This window comes from Heteronotia binoei, chromosome 5, assembly GCF_032191835.1.
Source record: "Heteronotia binoei isolate CCM8104 ecotype False Entrance Well chromosome 5, APGP_CSIRO_Hbin_v1, whole genome shotgun sequence".
NCBI classification, from domain to species: domain Eukaryota; kingdom Metazoa; phylum Chordata; class Lepidosauria; order Squamata; family Gekkonidae; genus Heteronotia; species Heteronotia binoei.
The window spans coordinates 89,135,506-89,153,966 of record NC_083227.1 but is presented as its reverse complement, the minus strand read 5'-3'; the positions used below and the strand labels follow the sequence as shown (position 1 = coordinate 89,153,966).

The 18,461-nt window shown below is 43.8% G+C and overlaps 1 protein-coding gene across 1 annotated transcript in view; it reads left to right on the top strand.

The window, feature by feature from the left end:
• Positions 1-2,864: 2,864 nt before the first annotated feature.
• CACNA2D3 (calcium voltage-gated channel auxiliary subunit alpha2delta 3) overlaps positions 2,865-18,461 on the top strand; it is a 1,102,401-nt gene continuing 1,086,804 nt past the window's right edge. The window contains exons 1-2 of the mRNA XM_060238809.1: positions 2,865-2,971; positions 3,572-3,653. Of these exons, the coding sequence (XP_060094792.1) occupies positions 2,865-2,971; positions 3,572-3,653 (189 nt within the window). The remainder of the gene's footprint in view (positions 2,972-3,571; positions 3,654-18,461) is intronic.

The window sequence follows — 18,461 nt, the reverse complement described above, 5'->3', positions numbered from 1 at the left end:
GTTTTTTTTGTTGTTGGCTTTTCTGGTTGCCTTCAGTTAACAAGTTACCTATGTTCCGATTTTTTTGCAGATTAATTAGTGATTTGGCATAGGATCACAGTTTTCATTGTCTTGGTTATAAAGTCTGATTTTTTTTAAAAGTCACTCAAAAATATCATTTTTGTATCTTTTCCCACTATGCAGAGAGGATGGCTGGGATCACTTTGAAAATCTGTAAAATCAGATCCCTTTGTCTAATGCATTTGAAACTTGGGAAGACTTGGTGGACTAGATTCATATGCCAATAACATTTGGTGAAAAAAATGCATTCAGGAAATCTGCCATTTCCCCCACTTTGAATACAATGGACAGATATCTGAACCACTCTTAATGAAAATAAAAATGGAACCCAGGCTTCATGATATGACTACAATATTTCCAAGAATGCTTAAATTGCATTGTGGAACTAAAAGGATGATTTTCTAGGTCACTAGCTTAGAACTGATGCAGCCATGCATTCCGGATTTGAATTTGGGACCTTCTAGACTGCGGAAGGCAATGGCAAACCACCCCGTAAAAAAAAAAAAAGTCAGCCAAGAAAACATCATGATGTGACGTCACCGCATGGGTTGGCAACGACTCAGTGCTTGCACAGGGGACTACAATTACCTTTTTATTCTTCCATGCATTTGAGTTGGAGAATATCAAGTTGTTTGAATGGAATCACATTTCAATCAATAGCGGTCTTTGGATACTAATCCATCCCCTTTTATATATATTTTATCAGTGGATAGACTCTGTGCTTGATGATGGGGTACAGGAAAAAGAGAAAGGATTATTAACAAATATTGTTATAGAGATTTTAACTAAACCCTTTTGTTGTTGTGTACAAAAAAAAACTTTATTCAAGAACAATATCGAGGAAATGATCAGTAGGTGCTGAATCACACAGGCTTTGCTTATCCAATAAATGTTAAACTTTCAGTATCTTTGGATGTGTAAACTCTTTTTCCAAGAGGCCCTAGCCAGAGGTACTAACGACCAAGGGAAGAAAAAGAACTTTTGCAGGGCTTGGGTTTTTTTAGCTGCTCTCAACAGAATGCTTAGAGGTTCACATTAAAGTTTTTTTGGGGGGAGGGTGTCTTGAATGGTGCCCCTCTGCCCACACAGTCCCAGCCTGGTCGTTGTGTTCACTGGGGAGAGACTGCTGCCATCTTCTGTGCCTGCCTGCCTTCCCTCCCACTCCTTCCCGTTGGAGAAATACAATACTACGATGACTCAGCCCTCCTTACAGCTCATCTTTAATTCCTGGGATGTTTATTTACAATTAGGTGGGGAACTCTTAACTCTCTCCTTCTGATGCATCAAAGGTAAGGGAAACCAAAGAAGGGGCGGGAGGAGGACAAAGGTGGAAAGGTTATGGGAACTCAACCCAACTCTCCCCCCCCCTTTCAAAACCCCGGAGGGACAGTTATTTTCCCCGTGGATGCCCCTCCCCCCGCCTTTCTCCGTCTCCGGGCAATCTTGCCCATCCCTTAACAAGGGGATTCCTCCACAAGGCCAAATTAATAATTTAGTCCTCGGCTCCACTTAGGCTTGCATTGATTTCCTTCTGCTGCATTTCTTTTCGTTTCATCAGAGCCTTCCACCACCACTCCGGTCCTGATCCCTCGGATCGCCGCAGCCGAGCGCTTGGGCAGCCAGCTGGAAGCTGCCCGCCGAACACGCCTGGCCGGCTGCGCAAGTGCAGCACGGGAGGCCGCTCCAAAGCAGGGCGAGGCTGACCTTAAAGGCGGAGAGGCGCGCAGGTTTGCTTCTTATGCACCATGCGGGAGGGGAGGGCAGGGCGGCCGGGATCGACCTTGTGTGCCTCCCCGCCGGCCTCCACCCTCGCTCCCTCCTGCTGCTGCTGCTGCTGCTGCTCTCACTCCCTCCTGCCTGCCCGCGCTGCGCCTCTGAAACTCCCCGGGCGGGAGAGGTGAAGCGAGCCGCTCATCCCTCTGTCTCCAGGGCTGCGGTCGCAGCTGTTCTTCACGCACTGCCTGCAATTGACCAGGGCTCCAGCGGCTGCGGGGGGGGGGGGGCTGCCTTTCTCCCTCGGCGTCCAAGCTGGGCCCATCCCGACGTGCCCCGCTCCGCTCGGCCAGCTCGCTGCCACTTCCTTCGCCCGACTCCCGGGCTCCTGCCGGTCCGGGGACACTTCTCACCCTGGAGCCGCCGCCGCCGCCGCCGCCGCCATCCTCTTCTTCTGTGCCTGACGGCGCGCAGCATTTCCTTAAAAGGCGGCTGCTGCTCCTGCTGCTGCTTCTCTGGCCAGCAGTCTAGCAGCGGCGGCGGCGCTGAGTTGAGTTGGGATGAAGGCGGAGAAGCTCCCCGGCGCGGACTGAAGAGAGTGCGAGAGGCGCGCGCGCGCGCACGCTCGAGGGGAGCAACGGGAGACCCGGGAGCTGCTTTGCATTTGGGCAGGGGAGCGCGGCGGCCGAAGGCAGGCAGGCAGGCAGGCGGGCGCGCCCTCTCCCTCCCTCCCTCCCTCCCCACCTGGCTGGCGACGACGCCAGCTGCCGCCAGGCTACTTAAGTCGTCGCGGGGAGCCGCGCGAGGTCACGGCAAGTAACTCCTCTCGGGCGCGCCACCGACTGCGGAGTTGGGAGCAACTCGAGCGGCGGGCTGCAGCAGTGCCGCTTGGCTGTTACCAAGGACACCACCGGAGTTTCCAGGTCACCCCCGGCGCCGGAGGAAGGGCCCGGGCTCGGCGAGGGATGGAGCGCTGACTTGGCTCCGGCAGGCAACCTCGCTTTGCTCGCGCCGCTCGTCGCTCTCTGCCCGGCAAGCCCCCTCCCGACGCCCCGCCAGGCCAGCAGCCCCGCGCGGGGAACGGCGGAGCCATGCCAGGGACTGGCGCTCTTCTGCGGACTTTCGCGCTCAGCTGGGCGGCTGTCAGCCTCGCCTTGGCGCCGGCGGTCGGGGCGGAGCAGCAGATCCCCTTGTCGGTGTAAGTGGCGGAGGGAGTTTGCAACCACGCTGGAAGAAGCCGCGGGGGGGGGGGGGGCGGGTGAGATCTTGGACCGAGACCTCCTCGCTTTCTGAACATCCTGTCCCGCAGGGGAATCGTTCTCGCGTGGGGCGCGCGGGGTGGGGGGGACAAATTAAAAAAAAAGTGGTGTTTTTTTCTTTTAAAAAATTCTCTGGGTGAACTTTTGGCTGCTTCAAGGACGCACTCGAATCACTCTTCGGTTGCAGTCTTGCCTGATTCGTAGCGCTCAGAGAATGGTGTGATCTCGCAAAACCCGATGCTTTGACAACGCGCTCCCGCTCAGGATTGCGTTTTTCGGGGTGGGGGGTGGCGGCAAAGTTTATTTCCAGCAAGTTTGAGAAAAGAGACCTTTCTCTCCCACTCCTCCTCCTGAAACCGAGCGACCTGGAGCTTCTGCTTAGAAAGTGACACTTTTGCATGTTTGAAAAGCCCTGAGCAACTTGAAAGGGTGAAACGTGACGGGGGGGGGGTACAGGAGGGTCGCGGTGGGCCGATGAGGGGGTGTGGGGTTCGGTGTAACATATAATCGCAGTTCTCCCTTCTTTCCCATCTTTGCAGCGTCAAACTCTGGGCCTCTGCTTTCGGTGGGGAGATCAGATCCATCGCAGCTAAATACTCAGGGTCCCAGCTCCTGCAGAAGGTAAGCAGACTCCCCCCCCCCCCCAAAGAATTAATTTAGTGCTGTAAAGGGTTGCAGATTTAATATCCTAAACAGACAGGGAGAGCATCTTTGAGCCAGAGGGGTTTCTTTTCTCTCCTCCTCTACTTTTCACTGCCTGCTGTCTTTTTATACACTGCAGTCGGGAGGCTTTCCACCATTGAACTGGTTATTTTTAGATTACTCCTCTTTCCAAACACAGCCCGCCCAAACAACTTGAGCTATCTTCAATTTAGAATGAAGCTGCATTTGTTTAGCTTCCTGGGTGGGAATTATTATGTTAGTACCAGGGAACCTCCCCCACCACCCCCATAAGAAAGTTCATTCAGGAGGTAGTAAAACTGGCGCATTTTATTTTGCTTTCTCCAGCTATACTTCACTGCGCTGCAAAAAAGAAAAAAGCCCCCAAAGGCTTGACTATTGTTTGTCATCGTTGCAGTTTTTTACAATCCTATTATTCCCCCAATCATCTCAGGCCAGTCCTGGGATGTATTACATCATTACAGATAAGGGGAATGAATGTGGTTATCTTCCTGCTCAGCTGCACAGCTGGGTAATAAGCTTGTGAAGTAGTGCAAAAACTTGAGAAATTGGGCTAAGCCCCCCTAATTCTGAAGAGTAATGAGAAGGGAGAATGGAATATTAGACCTGCTATCCAAGCCTCCATCTGGTCTCATTTAAACATGCAACCTTATACTAAAATTCCAGGTTGAGATAACATGCATCAATGGGCAATGATGAATTAAAAATAAACGAGAAATTCAGGGCATTTGGCAAGTTGAAAGGGCTTCAAGGACTGCGGTTCCACATGATTTAAAAACATGAGCTTTGAAGGAGAAATCCAGATGCAATTTCTAAAACAGGGATTGAAATAACTCCATGTGCCCAGTTAAACTTTAAACAGGGATGAAACAAAGTACCGTTTTGCTCTGAATGGATTTATTTTGATTTTTATCCTGCCCTTCCTGCAAACAGCTTTCATGCCATTTGCAGTGGTGAACCGAAGCAGCTTCTGGTGTCCATGAGAAATTGTTTGACATGCTGTATGCTGCATTGAAGCAAACAAACTTTTATACTTAACCAGTCACAATTAGGGCTGTAAGTGTAGCAATTAGTAAAGGAACGTGACAGCCGGAAAGAATGTGTGGTGGTTTTTCACAGTGCTGTTCAGCGTTTGGATATGGGAGTTAGACAAAATGTAATGGTGATTGGTATATGCATTTAGGGTAATTGCTAATATATCCTAGATCTTTTAAAATGTTTCTGAGGCACATAAAGTTTTTCATAAATGGTTGTGGAATATTCTGGTTCTAAATGGTCCCCACTCCAGTTCTTTGCAGGGTGTGAAAGGACATCCTCTTCTTAATCTGTTTGAAACAATATAATATATGAAATAAACAGCAGAATGATGTAGGCAGATTTCTAAATCACAGCATATTTTGTGCATATCATACAGATACCCTAGTCTTCTGAAAATGCAATCTTTCCAAACAAATAGTACTAAATAAATGCAATTTTGAAATTTCATCTTTGATCAAAATCTTTACACAACTCCCCCCCCCCATCCCTTGCAATTTTAAATGCAGAATACCTGTTTTCCGAATCTTTCAAGCAAGAGAAGGATCTAGATGATCTCTAAATGGCAGCTTTTATAATAACTCATTTCTGTTTGCATGCCATCCTTTTGAAATAAAGCATCTTATCTCAAGTAGTAAGATTCCTTCCTATTGGTTGCTGTACTGCAGTGTCAATAATCGGAAGCTACTACAATGCTCATTTTCCATTCTCTTAATCATCTTTCAGCCACATGAGCTGCACAGTGTTTATTTCTGCGGCTTGACAATTGTGTATTTAATTCCCATCTGGAGGGTTTTTGTTTGTTTGCTTTGGTATTTCATGATTATGTGAAACAGGAAATGCAAGTGCTGATATGATATGTATTCCAGGTTTTCCTGCTGGCCATGGCTGTTTATGGTGCCCTGGCCTTATGAGGGCTACAGTTGTTAAGGATAGGTGAATTACAACATTATTTTAATTTCTGTTTGGTGACCATATTGTGAGTTGATTCTGTGTTGCTGCAACACTAGGACAAGAGATCCTTTCAAAATAAGTGTTGGTCTTAGCAATATTTTGTACTTCTACCATTGCTGAGATTGAAATGGACTTGGCGTTTTTCAAAAGGGGGGGCATTATCCAAGCATGCCAAAATAATATTCAGCATACCGGGAGAATGGTATCCCCAACAGTTGGTGAAATGACATCACTGCAGCATCCCAGATGTGAAATCCTCACCTAGTATATGCCTGTGAGGAAACTGTTTGGATTTGGCTATTGTTGAGAAAGCTAGAACAAGTGTACTTTTATTTCCTCCCACACACCGGTATTTGTGTGTCAACAAAATGATACTAATGACAGGAGTGGATTGGAAACACTGAGATTTATAAGACAGACCATGCTCAGGTGCCACTGAAAGATAAAAACAGGTGAGGCAATATCGGTGGTCACACAATATAATTTCCAAGGTTATAAAGACCTAATCAGAATGTTGCAATCAGTGTCCAGACATATATGTTTTAATAAAAGGATGGTTTGCTTCGCTTTCTGTATTCATTTTCTTAAGAGGCAGGATACTTCCATGTGCACAATGTGCTTTTTAATTGCAGGTATCCTAGTTTATATTTGGGTTCAGTGGATAATTTGCATTTCATTGAGAATGAGAACTTAATAGACTATTTCCCAAGACAAAAATGACAGGAAGCTTTTTTTTTACATTGGTTAGTGAACAAGTGAGCTAGCCATTGCTTTGCAGTCTTGTAGCCACCAAATGTAGCAGGGCAGGAACAATGCACAACAGTCATGGTAGGGCTGGTAGGGCTTGCCTTGTTTCTCCCTCTTCCAAAGCAGCCTGCATATAAGTACAAACTTCTCTTCTTCTGGCTGATGTTACATAAGCAGCACCTCACCCCTTAAACATACTTATTTCAAAGGAATTCCTATTGATCTGAGCGTATTTTACTCCCCCATCAGTGTACTTCAGATCAAAGCCTAAACAGAAAGAAGATGCAATCCCCCAAAGCATTCTGGATCAATCGTACAAGCCCCTCATTCATTTCAATGCAGTCTATGTAGATGGGTCAGTTTTCTAGAGATGAGGTCTTTACAATTCTGCATTTCTCCCATTGCTTGCAGAGTGGCCTGAAAGGGTCATTTGCTCTGTTTTTCCACAAGCAGCTTTTTGCTGAAAGCCAGCCATCTTCTTTTTATTCAGTAACATAATTCAAAGGGGGGGGGTTTGCTTTAAAATAATTGAGAGCATCCTTTCTCACAAGTACTGTTGATTTTTGTGTATCTACCTGGAAGGGAGGCTGGTGCTATTTCTATCTGCGGCGTTTCAATGGCAGGAAAACACAAAGGCTGTCTTTGTGACAGTGGCTAATTTTCCAGTTCCGATTCCAGTTGTCATGTAGATTTGGCACCATAAAATAAACTGTCTACATGCTGCCGGGAGAGAGATCCATACTTTTCACTGAGCTGGCAACCTTGGCTGGGCTCTCAGATTCGGCTACAGATTGAACTCTTCCTTTAGTAAGTTTAGAGAAGCTGGTTGAATAGCCATGATTTTAATTGTGCATCGAGAAAGGTGTTTCTTTCATGTTTCTATCTTGGCATACCTTTAAGGAACCTCATTTTCAAAATATTATATGTAATCTGCCAAGGGCATTCATTTCTTTTTGGTTGTGCTCATGTTTGGTGAAGTTCCCAGTGAACTGTGCTCATTGTGGAAAATGGTGATTTGAATGACTATAACCCTACATTACAATACTTCAGTGTAATAGGTCGCATTCTCACATTGCGGATTAGAAGCTGAAAGGGGAGGTTATTTTGGCTGATGTCGATGAGGCTGAATATTGAGAGGTGTTTGCGAGTATTCTAAAGTTGTATAATCATGAAAGTTAACAAAGAATAATTCTTTCATCTAGTAACCTGCTGAGCGCTCTAATGCATAGGTGGAAAGACCAGTCATAACACTTTTCTTACCCTTGAATATAATCGGAAAATAAATGGAAAAAACATTCCATACTCCTTGAATCAAAATATCTCTTTAAATATATTATTTATTCCCCCTCTAATTGCTGATAGGACAATCCGTAGGCCAGATTTTGAAATGTAGGGTTTTAAAAAAAGCACTTATTTTATTAATTGTTAAGAGCTGAAGAATAGGTGTAGATGAAATCTTTTATAAAACAATTCAGCATGTAAGAAGAAATATATTGAAATATTCTGAGTCATTCATGCAATTGGACCTTTGATTCTGTAATAATCAACATTAAGACTTTTTTCCTTCCATGATTGTATATGAAGAAATATTTATTTTCTGTCACTGATTCAGGTCTTTCTTATATAAGGGATTGTTTAAACTTAAGTCTGCACTGCAGGTGTCTCTTGGTGCAGGGGTGAGCTTCTCTTGCTGACAGTGCATCTGCATCTGGTCACCGACTACTTCCAGAGCGTTCTATGCACATCTGAACCTAGGTGCCTAGGATGCTTCTTGGACAACTGAACTCTCCATCAGATCAGGGGTGAAATATGATTTCTGTCATCTTCCTAGATCCTCCTTTCAAAATAATTGCTGGGGAAAGCCATAAGTTCACTTGTACTGATTATGTGTGTGGTGTGGGTTATTTCTCATCATGAAGGCTATTGTGTAAAGAACTGTGCATCGTGTAACTAAGACAATAAGTAAACATATCACGTGCCTCTGGAATCATCCAGCTGAAGTGGACAAAGGCAATAGTTAAAATACTTAATCAAATGGGCTTTGAACTGACACATGCAACTGAAGTTTGGGTGAATTGGTATGATGGGCTTTTTGTCATTAATGGGTTTCTCACAGCCTCTGCATGGCACAGATGTATGCTGGCAGTAAGAAGTTACAGTTCTGATACATTTTATACAGCAAACAAGGCTGCTGCCTCAAATTGGCACTGTACTGTATTAAATAATCAGAAGATTTTATTCCTCCCTGTGATTTAGCTGCCTGATATCCTAAATCCCTTCTCTTACTGTCTGTGATAAGATACTGTCATTCCCTCTCCTTCTGATGGAGATGACCACTTCTGCAACTTCCCAGTCCATTGACCACAGAGCACCAAAGTTGTGCCAAAAGCAAAGCTAGGCAGGAGAGGGGCTAGCTGTAAGTGATGTCTCACAGCATGTCAGTGGGGTGCTGTGGTGAGAGCATCAGCCTAGAATCTGGGAGACTCAGGTTTGAATCCCCACTTGTGCCATGGAAACTCACTGGTTGACCTGGGGCCAGTCATGCCTTCTCAGCCTCGCCTACTCCACAGGGTAGTAGTTGTGATGATAAAAGACAGAGGGGGAAATTAAGTTGTAAGCCACTTAGGTCACCTATCGGGAAGAAAAGCAGGGAATAAGTACCTCAATAAATAAGAGCAGCAAAGGAAAACGCTGTATTAAACATGGGACAAAGTGTGATGTGTCAACTTTTTAAAAAGGTTTTCTAGAAGTATATGTTTTATGAGCTTTTCCTAAAGGTTTATACACTTGGGCAGGGGAAGAGGTGAAAAAACTCATACAGGAGGAAGGAGAAAAAGAGAATTAGCAGGTTTTTTGGCCAAACTCTCAAAAGGAGTGTTAAGCAGTTTATTGGCCAAAAACTATGAAACACAAAAACAGGCAAGGGTGAAAAAGCAGAGCGACTAAGACAAATTTATTTCTGGGTCACCCTCTCCACTTGAAGTTAAAAGGAAGCATCTTGATCAGAGAATGCTGACGATGTTTAGCTCCTCCCTACTCCCTATGTTCACAGCATAATCATCTGTGTATTTACCAAAGGAAAGCAGAATTCTTGAGGCAGGTATCATTATTTGAGTGGATTCTGGTTGTTAGACGGAACCTCCCCCTTGTGACACTTACATACAAGGGAAGGTAGCTGGTCTGTGGCCAAACTGTCTCTTGGGATCCTGCAGCATTGGTGGGAGAAAGTGGTGTATCAATTTGGGTGTAGACCTTTTCATTGCAGGAATATAACTGAAACCTCTGCAACAAACAGGGGGACTGAGAGGTTTGTTTTTCAAAAATGAAAGCTGGGAATTCAGATGCACTACTACAGGCAATAGATCATTACAGCATTTAAATGCTATAGCACAACAGCAATGACAGGTTTTGGGTTTTTTTTTTAAGAACTCTTCCAAAGCATGCTCCAGTACATGGTAAGAAAGAAATGCTGGCTGGTGGGAGGAAAGTGCATGCACAATTCATGTACAGATGCTGTGTTGCCAGAGTGAATACCTTTGCATTTATGGTGCTGATGGCAGAGGAACAGAGAATCTTCAACATGTGGATGCAGCCAAGATCCTGGCCTGTAGTTTTCTGGATTTGCAGTTTAGCCTTTTAGCTGCTTCTTCTTACAATGGAATCCTACTGTAATCTAAACCCATAGATTTCAATGGAATAATACTGCAAGGATTGCATGGTAGAAATCTCTCAATCTAGGTCTTTCATTATTTGGATTTTTATGTCCTTTTTTTAAAAAAAAAATCTTTGTGCATGGGGATATTTAACTGCACGTGACAATGGAATATAAATATGAAGGTTGGTGTTGACATTTGCAGGTAACCTTTAGGGTATTTGTTGGTAAATGTATTTTCTGATTGACAGAACACTGATTGCTCTGTGATGCTTCCCCCTCTCCCCCGAACAGAGCGCTCTCTGTGTATGTGTTTCTACTTTATTTCCCTATACAAACCTTTGTCATGTTGTTCTTTTTAGAATGCAAAGATTGAGAGGTGGGAGTACAACATTACAACCAGTAACTTGAGTCCAATTAATATTCAGCTAGTGCTTCTGATTCATGCAGTACAACTATCTTTAGTTTTAAAACACATAATTGTGACTTAATTTTTTTTAAAGTTCATTTTATATGAAACTTAGCCCCATCATCCTGACATTAATTGCTTTTTCTTTCTATCTACTGTGCTTGCTGTGCTTCTGTGCTACTGTGCTCAATGCTGTCATCACTGGGGGGGGGGATAGGTTGTCAAGATTAGGAGCGTTACTAGAAATTAAGTCAAGGCATGAATGACAGACTTGTTGAATGCGAGTATTACATTTTATGACAGTTTTGGTGAACAGTTGAAAGTGTGCACTGAAGCAATATTGAAGATGAAGCAAACATTGTTGTCTTTGAATTGCAAGTATAAATAGTGCTAATCAGACTAATATCACTTAAACCCAAATTAGAACTAAAGACTTTACAGTTTGGGGGCTCAGAAAAATTATAGGATTAGTATCTTGCTAATGTTGAAACAATTACCTTATGATATGGGGATGTATGCAAAGATGGCAGAAGTGGTCTTGCTGATTGATAGAGGGGGCTGGTCATAAGTCAAAAATGGGAACTTCCACAAAAAAACTCCCTCTATTTAAAAATAAAGCACCCAGTTTTGACAATGTATGCCCTTCAAAAATTACGTTACAGTTTGCCTTTGGACTTTGTTTTCTACTATTCACCCAAACAATATAGAAAACAAGCTGTCACTATATTTTAAAAAAGAAAATTTAATGTTACAATATGGATGTAATGACTCAGAATTCATGTGCTATCACATAACAGTGTGTAATGGTTATGCAATTCACTGTACATCTCCTGGAAGGTAAGCAAGAAGTTGCAGAAAATGAGACCACATTTATTCTAGTCCCCTTTCCTGCAGTGTGACATAACAAATACAGTGTTTTTAATGGCACATGAGTTGCCTTGACCAGGTCTCTGGAGAGATACCATATGTGTTTTCTGGAATTTACTTCACAAACAGGACTTTATACCACCTTTTAACTGCTTGTGTGTAAAACAATAAAAATACTTATACTTTATTAATTATGTTTTTGGATTTTATTGCCTATTTTAAAATTGAAACCTCTTTTTAAAAGTAGTCAAGACTAAAACACAAAGCCCTCCATTCTTTAGTGGAAAAATGAGATTAAATGAGAAGCCAAATAATAGACTTCCATCTCTGGGCAGGCCTTCCTACTGAAAACGCGCTAGATCAATTCAGCAAACATTGTATTTTTCAGGAAATAGAAGTTAATACAGGGACTATACCTCCTATTACTTCTTAGAAAGAAAGCTTCTTGCAAATGGTATAAAACTATTGGAACCGTTTTCAATCAACTGATCAGTCAACAAAGCTGTAGTTGAGTTATTAATGAAGGAAAATAAATTTCCAGGTGTTATCTAAAATAACCCCAAAGCAGGTTAAAAATAAAAATTAATATTGAAATTTTTTTTTATTAATCTAATTTCTTGTTCTATGAACTTTTAAGTGTTTTATTCCCATCAGCAGTAGCTTCTTTTTCAAAACAGACCCCCTTAGGGTTGTTACAGGCAGGAACTTTGACTCTTGCTTCTGGGTTTGCAGGCTCTTCAGATGCTGCCTGCTGTTGTGTTTTTTGGTCCTTCTAAGCCAACTGTGGAAGGCTGCTCTATGGTTGTGGTGGGGGGGAGGGGAGAACCCTTCTTTCCAAGGGGCAATAATAGTCTTCTCTTTTTTTTTAATGTGGATTTCTGGTGGTGATCAGACATGCAGTTTAATTGGGTGTTGTTGCTGTTCCATACTGGATATAAAGTGCACAATCAGACAGCAACATCTCCCTCGCATTCCTGAGTCATCGGGCTCCCACTCTAATCCCTCTTCAAGATGGATTAATTTGTTACCTGGTCCATTCTGGTATTTTCCCAGTCATTCATCTCCCCCCCCCCCCCTTACAGGTTTTGCTGTCTGAACCAATCTGCTGCGATGTCAAGCCACTTCTGGATTTCTGAATTCCTTCAAGGAGTGAAAGCTGCTTTGGAAGCCTAAGGCTTCCGCATAATGTCCACCATTTTGTTTACTAGTTGGCAATGTGTGTTTAACTGCATATTTGCCCATCATTCTCTCTAACACATACAGGAGCTTGTTTTCTTTTTAAAAGACTTCAAAAGAAAGGCACCTGTGTGTAGGGTTGCCAAGTGCAATTCAAGAAATACCTGGGGACTTTGGGGGTGGAGCTAGGAGACATTGGGGGTAGAGCAAGGAGCAAGGGTATGACAAGAATAATTGAACTCCAAAGGGAGTTCTGGCCATCACATTTAAAAGGACTGCATACCCTTGAAAATAATGAAAGATAGGGGCACCTTCTTTTGGGGCTCATAGAATTGGACCCCCTGGCCCAATCTTTTTGAAACTTGGAGGGTGTTTTGAGGAGAGGCATCAGATGCTATGCTGTAAATTTGGTGCCTCTATCTAAAAAAAAAACAACCCAGCCCTCTCTGAGCCCCAGATACCTGTGGATCAATTCTCTATTATATCCAATGGGAATCAGTCTCCATAGGGAATAATGGAGTGCCCAGCAGACATTCCCCCCTGTTTTTTGATGACCCTGAAGCAGGGGGAGGGCCTCCAAACCAGAGTATTCCCTGCCCCCAGCTGGGGATTGGCAACCCTACCTGTGTGTTGCAGCTTTTTTCTGTGCTTTGCAGTACAAGGGGTGGGAAAAGGGTTACCTGAAAAGAGATAAGGGTTTTTTCAGAGAGGGAGGGAGGGTTGCAGTCTAAGCACGATGCCTGTGACTCTAGCTTTGCTTCAGGCTTTTAAATAAAAAATACCAGCAGCACACAGGACCAGGATGAGGCTTCTCTGTTCTCTCCCCCAGACTTTGAAATGTTTAAAACGTTGAAATTTTCAAATGCACAAATTTTAAAAAACACTTTCCTTACACTGGACTACATATCCCAGCAACCTCCTCTAGCAATCCCATTGGCCAGCAGCTGCTGTCATTCTGCCAGGACTTTGAAGTGCTGCGTCTGATCAATCACGGATGGAGTAAAAGTGCATTGAAGCAGGTTAAAGGGATAAGTCTGATCAGAACTCTCCATTACAAAAAATCCTGGATCAATTAGAAGCAGGGCCACACTGGATCAAACTGCACATCTGATCACAGTCTAGATGTAATAAACTAAAGCAGAAATTAACAGCTTCATAAAAGCTTGCTTTCCCCAAGTGGTATATATGTCGTTCTAATTTGAAGACTTGAAAGCCAGCGTGCTGTAGTCGTGAAGGGTGGTGGTCTTTAATCTGGAGACCCAGGTTTGATCCCCCACTTCTCCAAATGAAAACTGCAGGGTGAACTTGGGTCAGTTACAGTTCTCTCAGCTCCAAAATCAAATCTAGCTCACTACAAAAAAGAGCCAGAGTTTCAGACTGCCGGACAATCTAAGGATCTCCTGGAACACACAGCCATATGATATTAATAATTATTATTTTGAAACCATATAGTTGTAGTAATTGAGGCACTGCTGTTGAAGACGCAGCTGCGCTGGGCAGGGCATATTTCTAGGATGGAAAACCACTGCCTTCCCAAGATTGCCCTGTATGGCGAACTCTCCACCGGCTATCGAAATAGAGGGGCACCAAAGAAGAGGTACAAGGACTCCTTGAAGAAATACCTTAGCACCTGTCACATCAACCATCACCAGTGGTCTGACCTAGCCTCAGATCGCAACGAATGGAGGCACACCATCCACCAGGCTGTCTCTTCCTTTGAGAACGCACGCATAGCTGGTCTTGAGGACAAAAGGAGATTGAGGAAGAATCGCACTGCTACAGGACCAACCCTAAATCAGACTTTTCCCTGCAGCCGCTGTGGCCGGACCTGCCTGTCCCACATTGGTCTTGTCAGCCACCAGCGAGCCTGCAGCAAACGTGGACTATTGCACCCTTCTTAAATCTTCGTTCGTGAAGCCAAGCCGAGAGAGTTGTAGTAATATAATTGTTCAGTATAATGGTTGATCACATAAGTTAGGAGGCTTGCAAAGAAATAGGCATAAAATATTTTTTAAAAATGAATTTGCTTACTTCCCACCCTCTGAACTTTTCTCCCAGAAGCTTTGTTGTGAAATGCAAATTAGATGCATTTACTGTACTCCCAGCTCCAGCTCTCTCAGACTAAGGAAGTCAGCCAAGGGCTGCGAGGATGTTTCTGGGGATAGCAAATGAAGGAGAAGAGGATCTCTGTATAGAAAGGGCTTTCCCCACATGTTTCACATATACTTTAATTTATTAATAAAGTATCAAAACCAACATTTAACATGGAATTTCATGCTCTTCCTACTCTGATAAGTTTTTAAAGGGATATTTTAAGTGGATTGAAGCTGATGAAAGAGCAGTGGGAATATAAAAGTGTAGTGTAGAGCAGTGTAGTGTAGAGCAGAGGGGTTTTTATAGAAAAAAGCCAGCAGGAACTCATTTGCATATTAGGACACACCCCTGACACCAAACCAGCCAGAACTACATTCCCTTTCTTTCTTTCTTTCTTTCTTTCTTTCTTTCTTTCTTTCTTTCTTTCTTTCTTTCTTTCTTTCTTTCTTTCTTTCTTCCCTTGTACAGAGGAGATCTTCACCCTGGAGAAAAAAAGTTGTGTACTCAGCCCCTGTATTTGAAAATACTGCCTAAACTTGTGTCCAAATACAACCCACAGCTGATAGGCTTACCAGACTCCAGATGGGGCTTGTAGATCTCCAGGAATCACAGCTTATCCCCTGGAGAAAATGTTAGCATAGGGCAGTGGGGTCTATGGCATTGTCCTTCTCTTGCCCTATGTCTTGCCCTCCCCATCACCCAAATCTCCTGGAATTTCCCAACCTGGAGCTGACACCCCTATTTTTGAATTTGTTAACTGTGCAAAAGTAGGACACTGCAGTTGTCCTATGGTAAGGCAATAGCACTCTATACATGCTCAAGGGTATTCCGCCCCATTATGCAGCCCAAGCATTGAAAACAGATTCCTGGGCTAAGCCCTAGTGAGGTCTTGGCCCAAATCAAGAAATAAAGGGATAACCAAGGGATATCCATGTGAATCTGTTCAACCAAAGCTGAAAAGACTAAAGACACCATAAATTTCAGCTAGGGTTGCCAGGTCCAACTCAGGAAATACCTGGAGACTTTGGGGGGTGGAGCCTGGAGACTTTTCTATTCCCTAAATAAATAAATAGGTAGATAAATAAACACAGCAGTGCAGTTCCCTTGAATACAGTCTCCATTTCTTCCTTGTATTTTTTTCCTTCAAAGGGTTCCCAAAACAGCTGCACTTCCACTAAATGAAAGTGCACACACACACACACTCACTCACAAAGCAGCCAAAATGAATAGTTTGCAAGCCCACACTTTTGTGATCTCACTGGGGCAATTTACTCACAGGAGCTGCTGGATGTAGCAGTCTTCTGCATTTCAACCAACTTCTTCAGACTAACACAGGAAAATGAAACTACTGAACAAAACAGTCTAGGTTCTGGTTATTGTTTTACTATCCATACTAATTATCAGGTTTTGATTAACTCTTTACTATCCATACAAATGATTTCTGAAACGAATGTCAAACAAATACAGGGATTCTGCTGACTTCCTCCCTGCCCCTCTGCAGCTTTGTCCTGCTGAGATTTAAAGACATGCACACCTTCCAAAACACAAGCAGTTCTTTGCAAGCTTCTTCTAAGCCTGCAGAGATTTAAAGGAACATAGTGGTTGTTGGAGTGGAACTTCTTCTGCAGCCAGCTGGCTGGCAGCAGAGAGGAGCCTGCAAAACTGGGGGAATCCACGCTGGGACCTGGGGACTGGCAAACCGAATTTCAGCCTATTTTATCAGATATATGAAGTAACTCCACAGTTAGCAGATATAGCTGCACACATGAAAAAAATTGTGAATGTGGATAAATTAGGTCTGCCAACTATGGCTTGTGAAATTCCTGGAGATCTGGGGGCAGTGCCTGAGGAGAGTTGCATTTGAGCCAGAGGAAGTCAACAAGAATGTGGTGCCAGTCTAGGATTTCCTCCCCTCCCAGATTCTTTTTATTTATTTTATTAGGCTTCTAGCCCTCTGTCCCCTGCAAGCAGGCTCAGAGCAGGTTGTATCATCATGCAAACAACACAATAAAACCAGTTTAGATATAAACAATTTAAAAGTCACTATCTCGATTTATACTAATAGACCACTGTCAATGGCACCACAAATTCATCTGCTCCCAGTACTTCCTTTATGTGTGCAAGGAGATGTAACTAAAATTGATGAATGCCAAGCAGATGGAACAGAGCAAGATGGAACAAATTCAAGCAAGATGGAAGCCAAGCAAGTGGAACAGAGCAGAGAAGGGGAAGGCCAATACAGTTTAGGTTCCTGATGTCTCAGCCATAGGCCTGGCAGAACATCTCCATTTTATAGGCTCTACAGAACTGCATCAAATCCCACAGAACTCAAATCTCGATTGGGAGACTATTCCACCAGACCAGTGCTAGTGCTGAGAAGGCTCTGGTTCCAGGTTGAGGCTAAGCAGACATCTTTCAGGCTGGGGATCACCTGTAGATGTTAGTCTGTAGTAATGCTCTCTGGTATAGTCTGCCCTCTGAAGCTGCTATTTCCTTCAGGGAAACTGCACTCTATAATCAGAAGATAAGTTGGAATTCTTGGAGAACTCTAGGCCCCATCTTGAAGCTGGTTACCCTAAGTGGGGTTAAAAGGCCATCATTTAGAAGAAGAAGAAGAAGATATTGGATTTCTATCCCGCCCTCCACTCCGAAGAGTCTCAGAGCGGCTCACAATCTCCTTTACCTTCCTCCCCCACAACAGACACCCTGTGAGGTGGGTGGGGCTGGAGAGGGCTCTCACAGCAGCTGCCCTTTCAAGGACAACCTCTGCCAGAGCTATGGCTGACCCAAGGCCATGCCAGCAGGTGCAAGTGGAGGAGTGGGGAATCAAACCCGGTTCTCCCAGATAAGAGTCCACACACTTAACCACTACACTAAAGTTTCTATACAAAACTTAAAAGTAAAAGCACAGTGACCATCCACAGCATCCATAATAGCATTAGGGTTGTCAAAGCTCAGCTTGATAACTAGTGGAGAATGGCTGGTGGTGATTGGTGTAGAAAGTATGGTGTCTTTTCTTGGAAAAAAACAATAGCAATGTCATATTCCTGTAGGATTTTAGTGATTCCTAGGGAGGGCTGATGTCTCCTCTGGGTTCTCCCTGGAAGTGATGTCATGCTGTTGGCTCAATTGCTATTCTTTTTAAAAAATTCTTCCGCCACCACCATGTTGAGTGATGGCAGAAAAGAGGAGCTGTTGTACACAGGGTTTCCTGCCTCCAGCAAGGGGTCTAGTACCCCTAGTTTAACCCCTGGTGAATATATAGGTTTGTAAATTCTGAGGTGGTAAATACATGCAGATTTTTGAGGGCAGAACATGAGGGTGAGGTTTGGGGAGGGAAAGACCTTGGTTTTCAGAATGCTATAGAGCAGGGGTGGCCAATGGTAGCTCTCCAGATATTTTTTGCCTCAAACTCCCATCAGCCCCAGCCAGCAAGGCCAATGGCTGGGGCTAATGGGAGTTGTAGGCAAAAAACATCTGGAAAGCTACCATTGGCCACCCCAGCTATAGAGTTCCTCTTCCAAAGCAGTCATTTCCCCAGGTGAACTGATCTCTGCAACCTAGAAACCAGTTGTAATTCTGGGAGATCTCCAGCTACCACCTGGAGACTTCAACCAAAGAGTGAGAACATGGAGAAGGTTAATACAAAATAACACAACTGTGTGCCCAGTCTCCAAACCACAAATTAGTAAACAATCAAGCTATCCATAAAGAATCAAACAGCATAAGACTCCTGGTCTCAGCTCCAATCTGCTTATCGTTGCTGGAACCAAGATTGGGAGTCGTGTGTGTGTGTGGGGACTCCAGAGGAGTC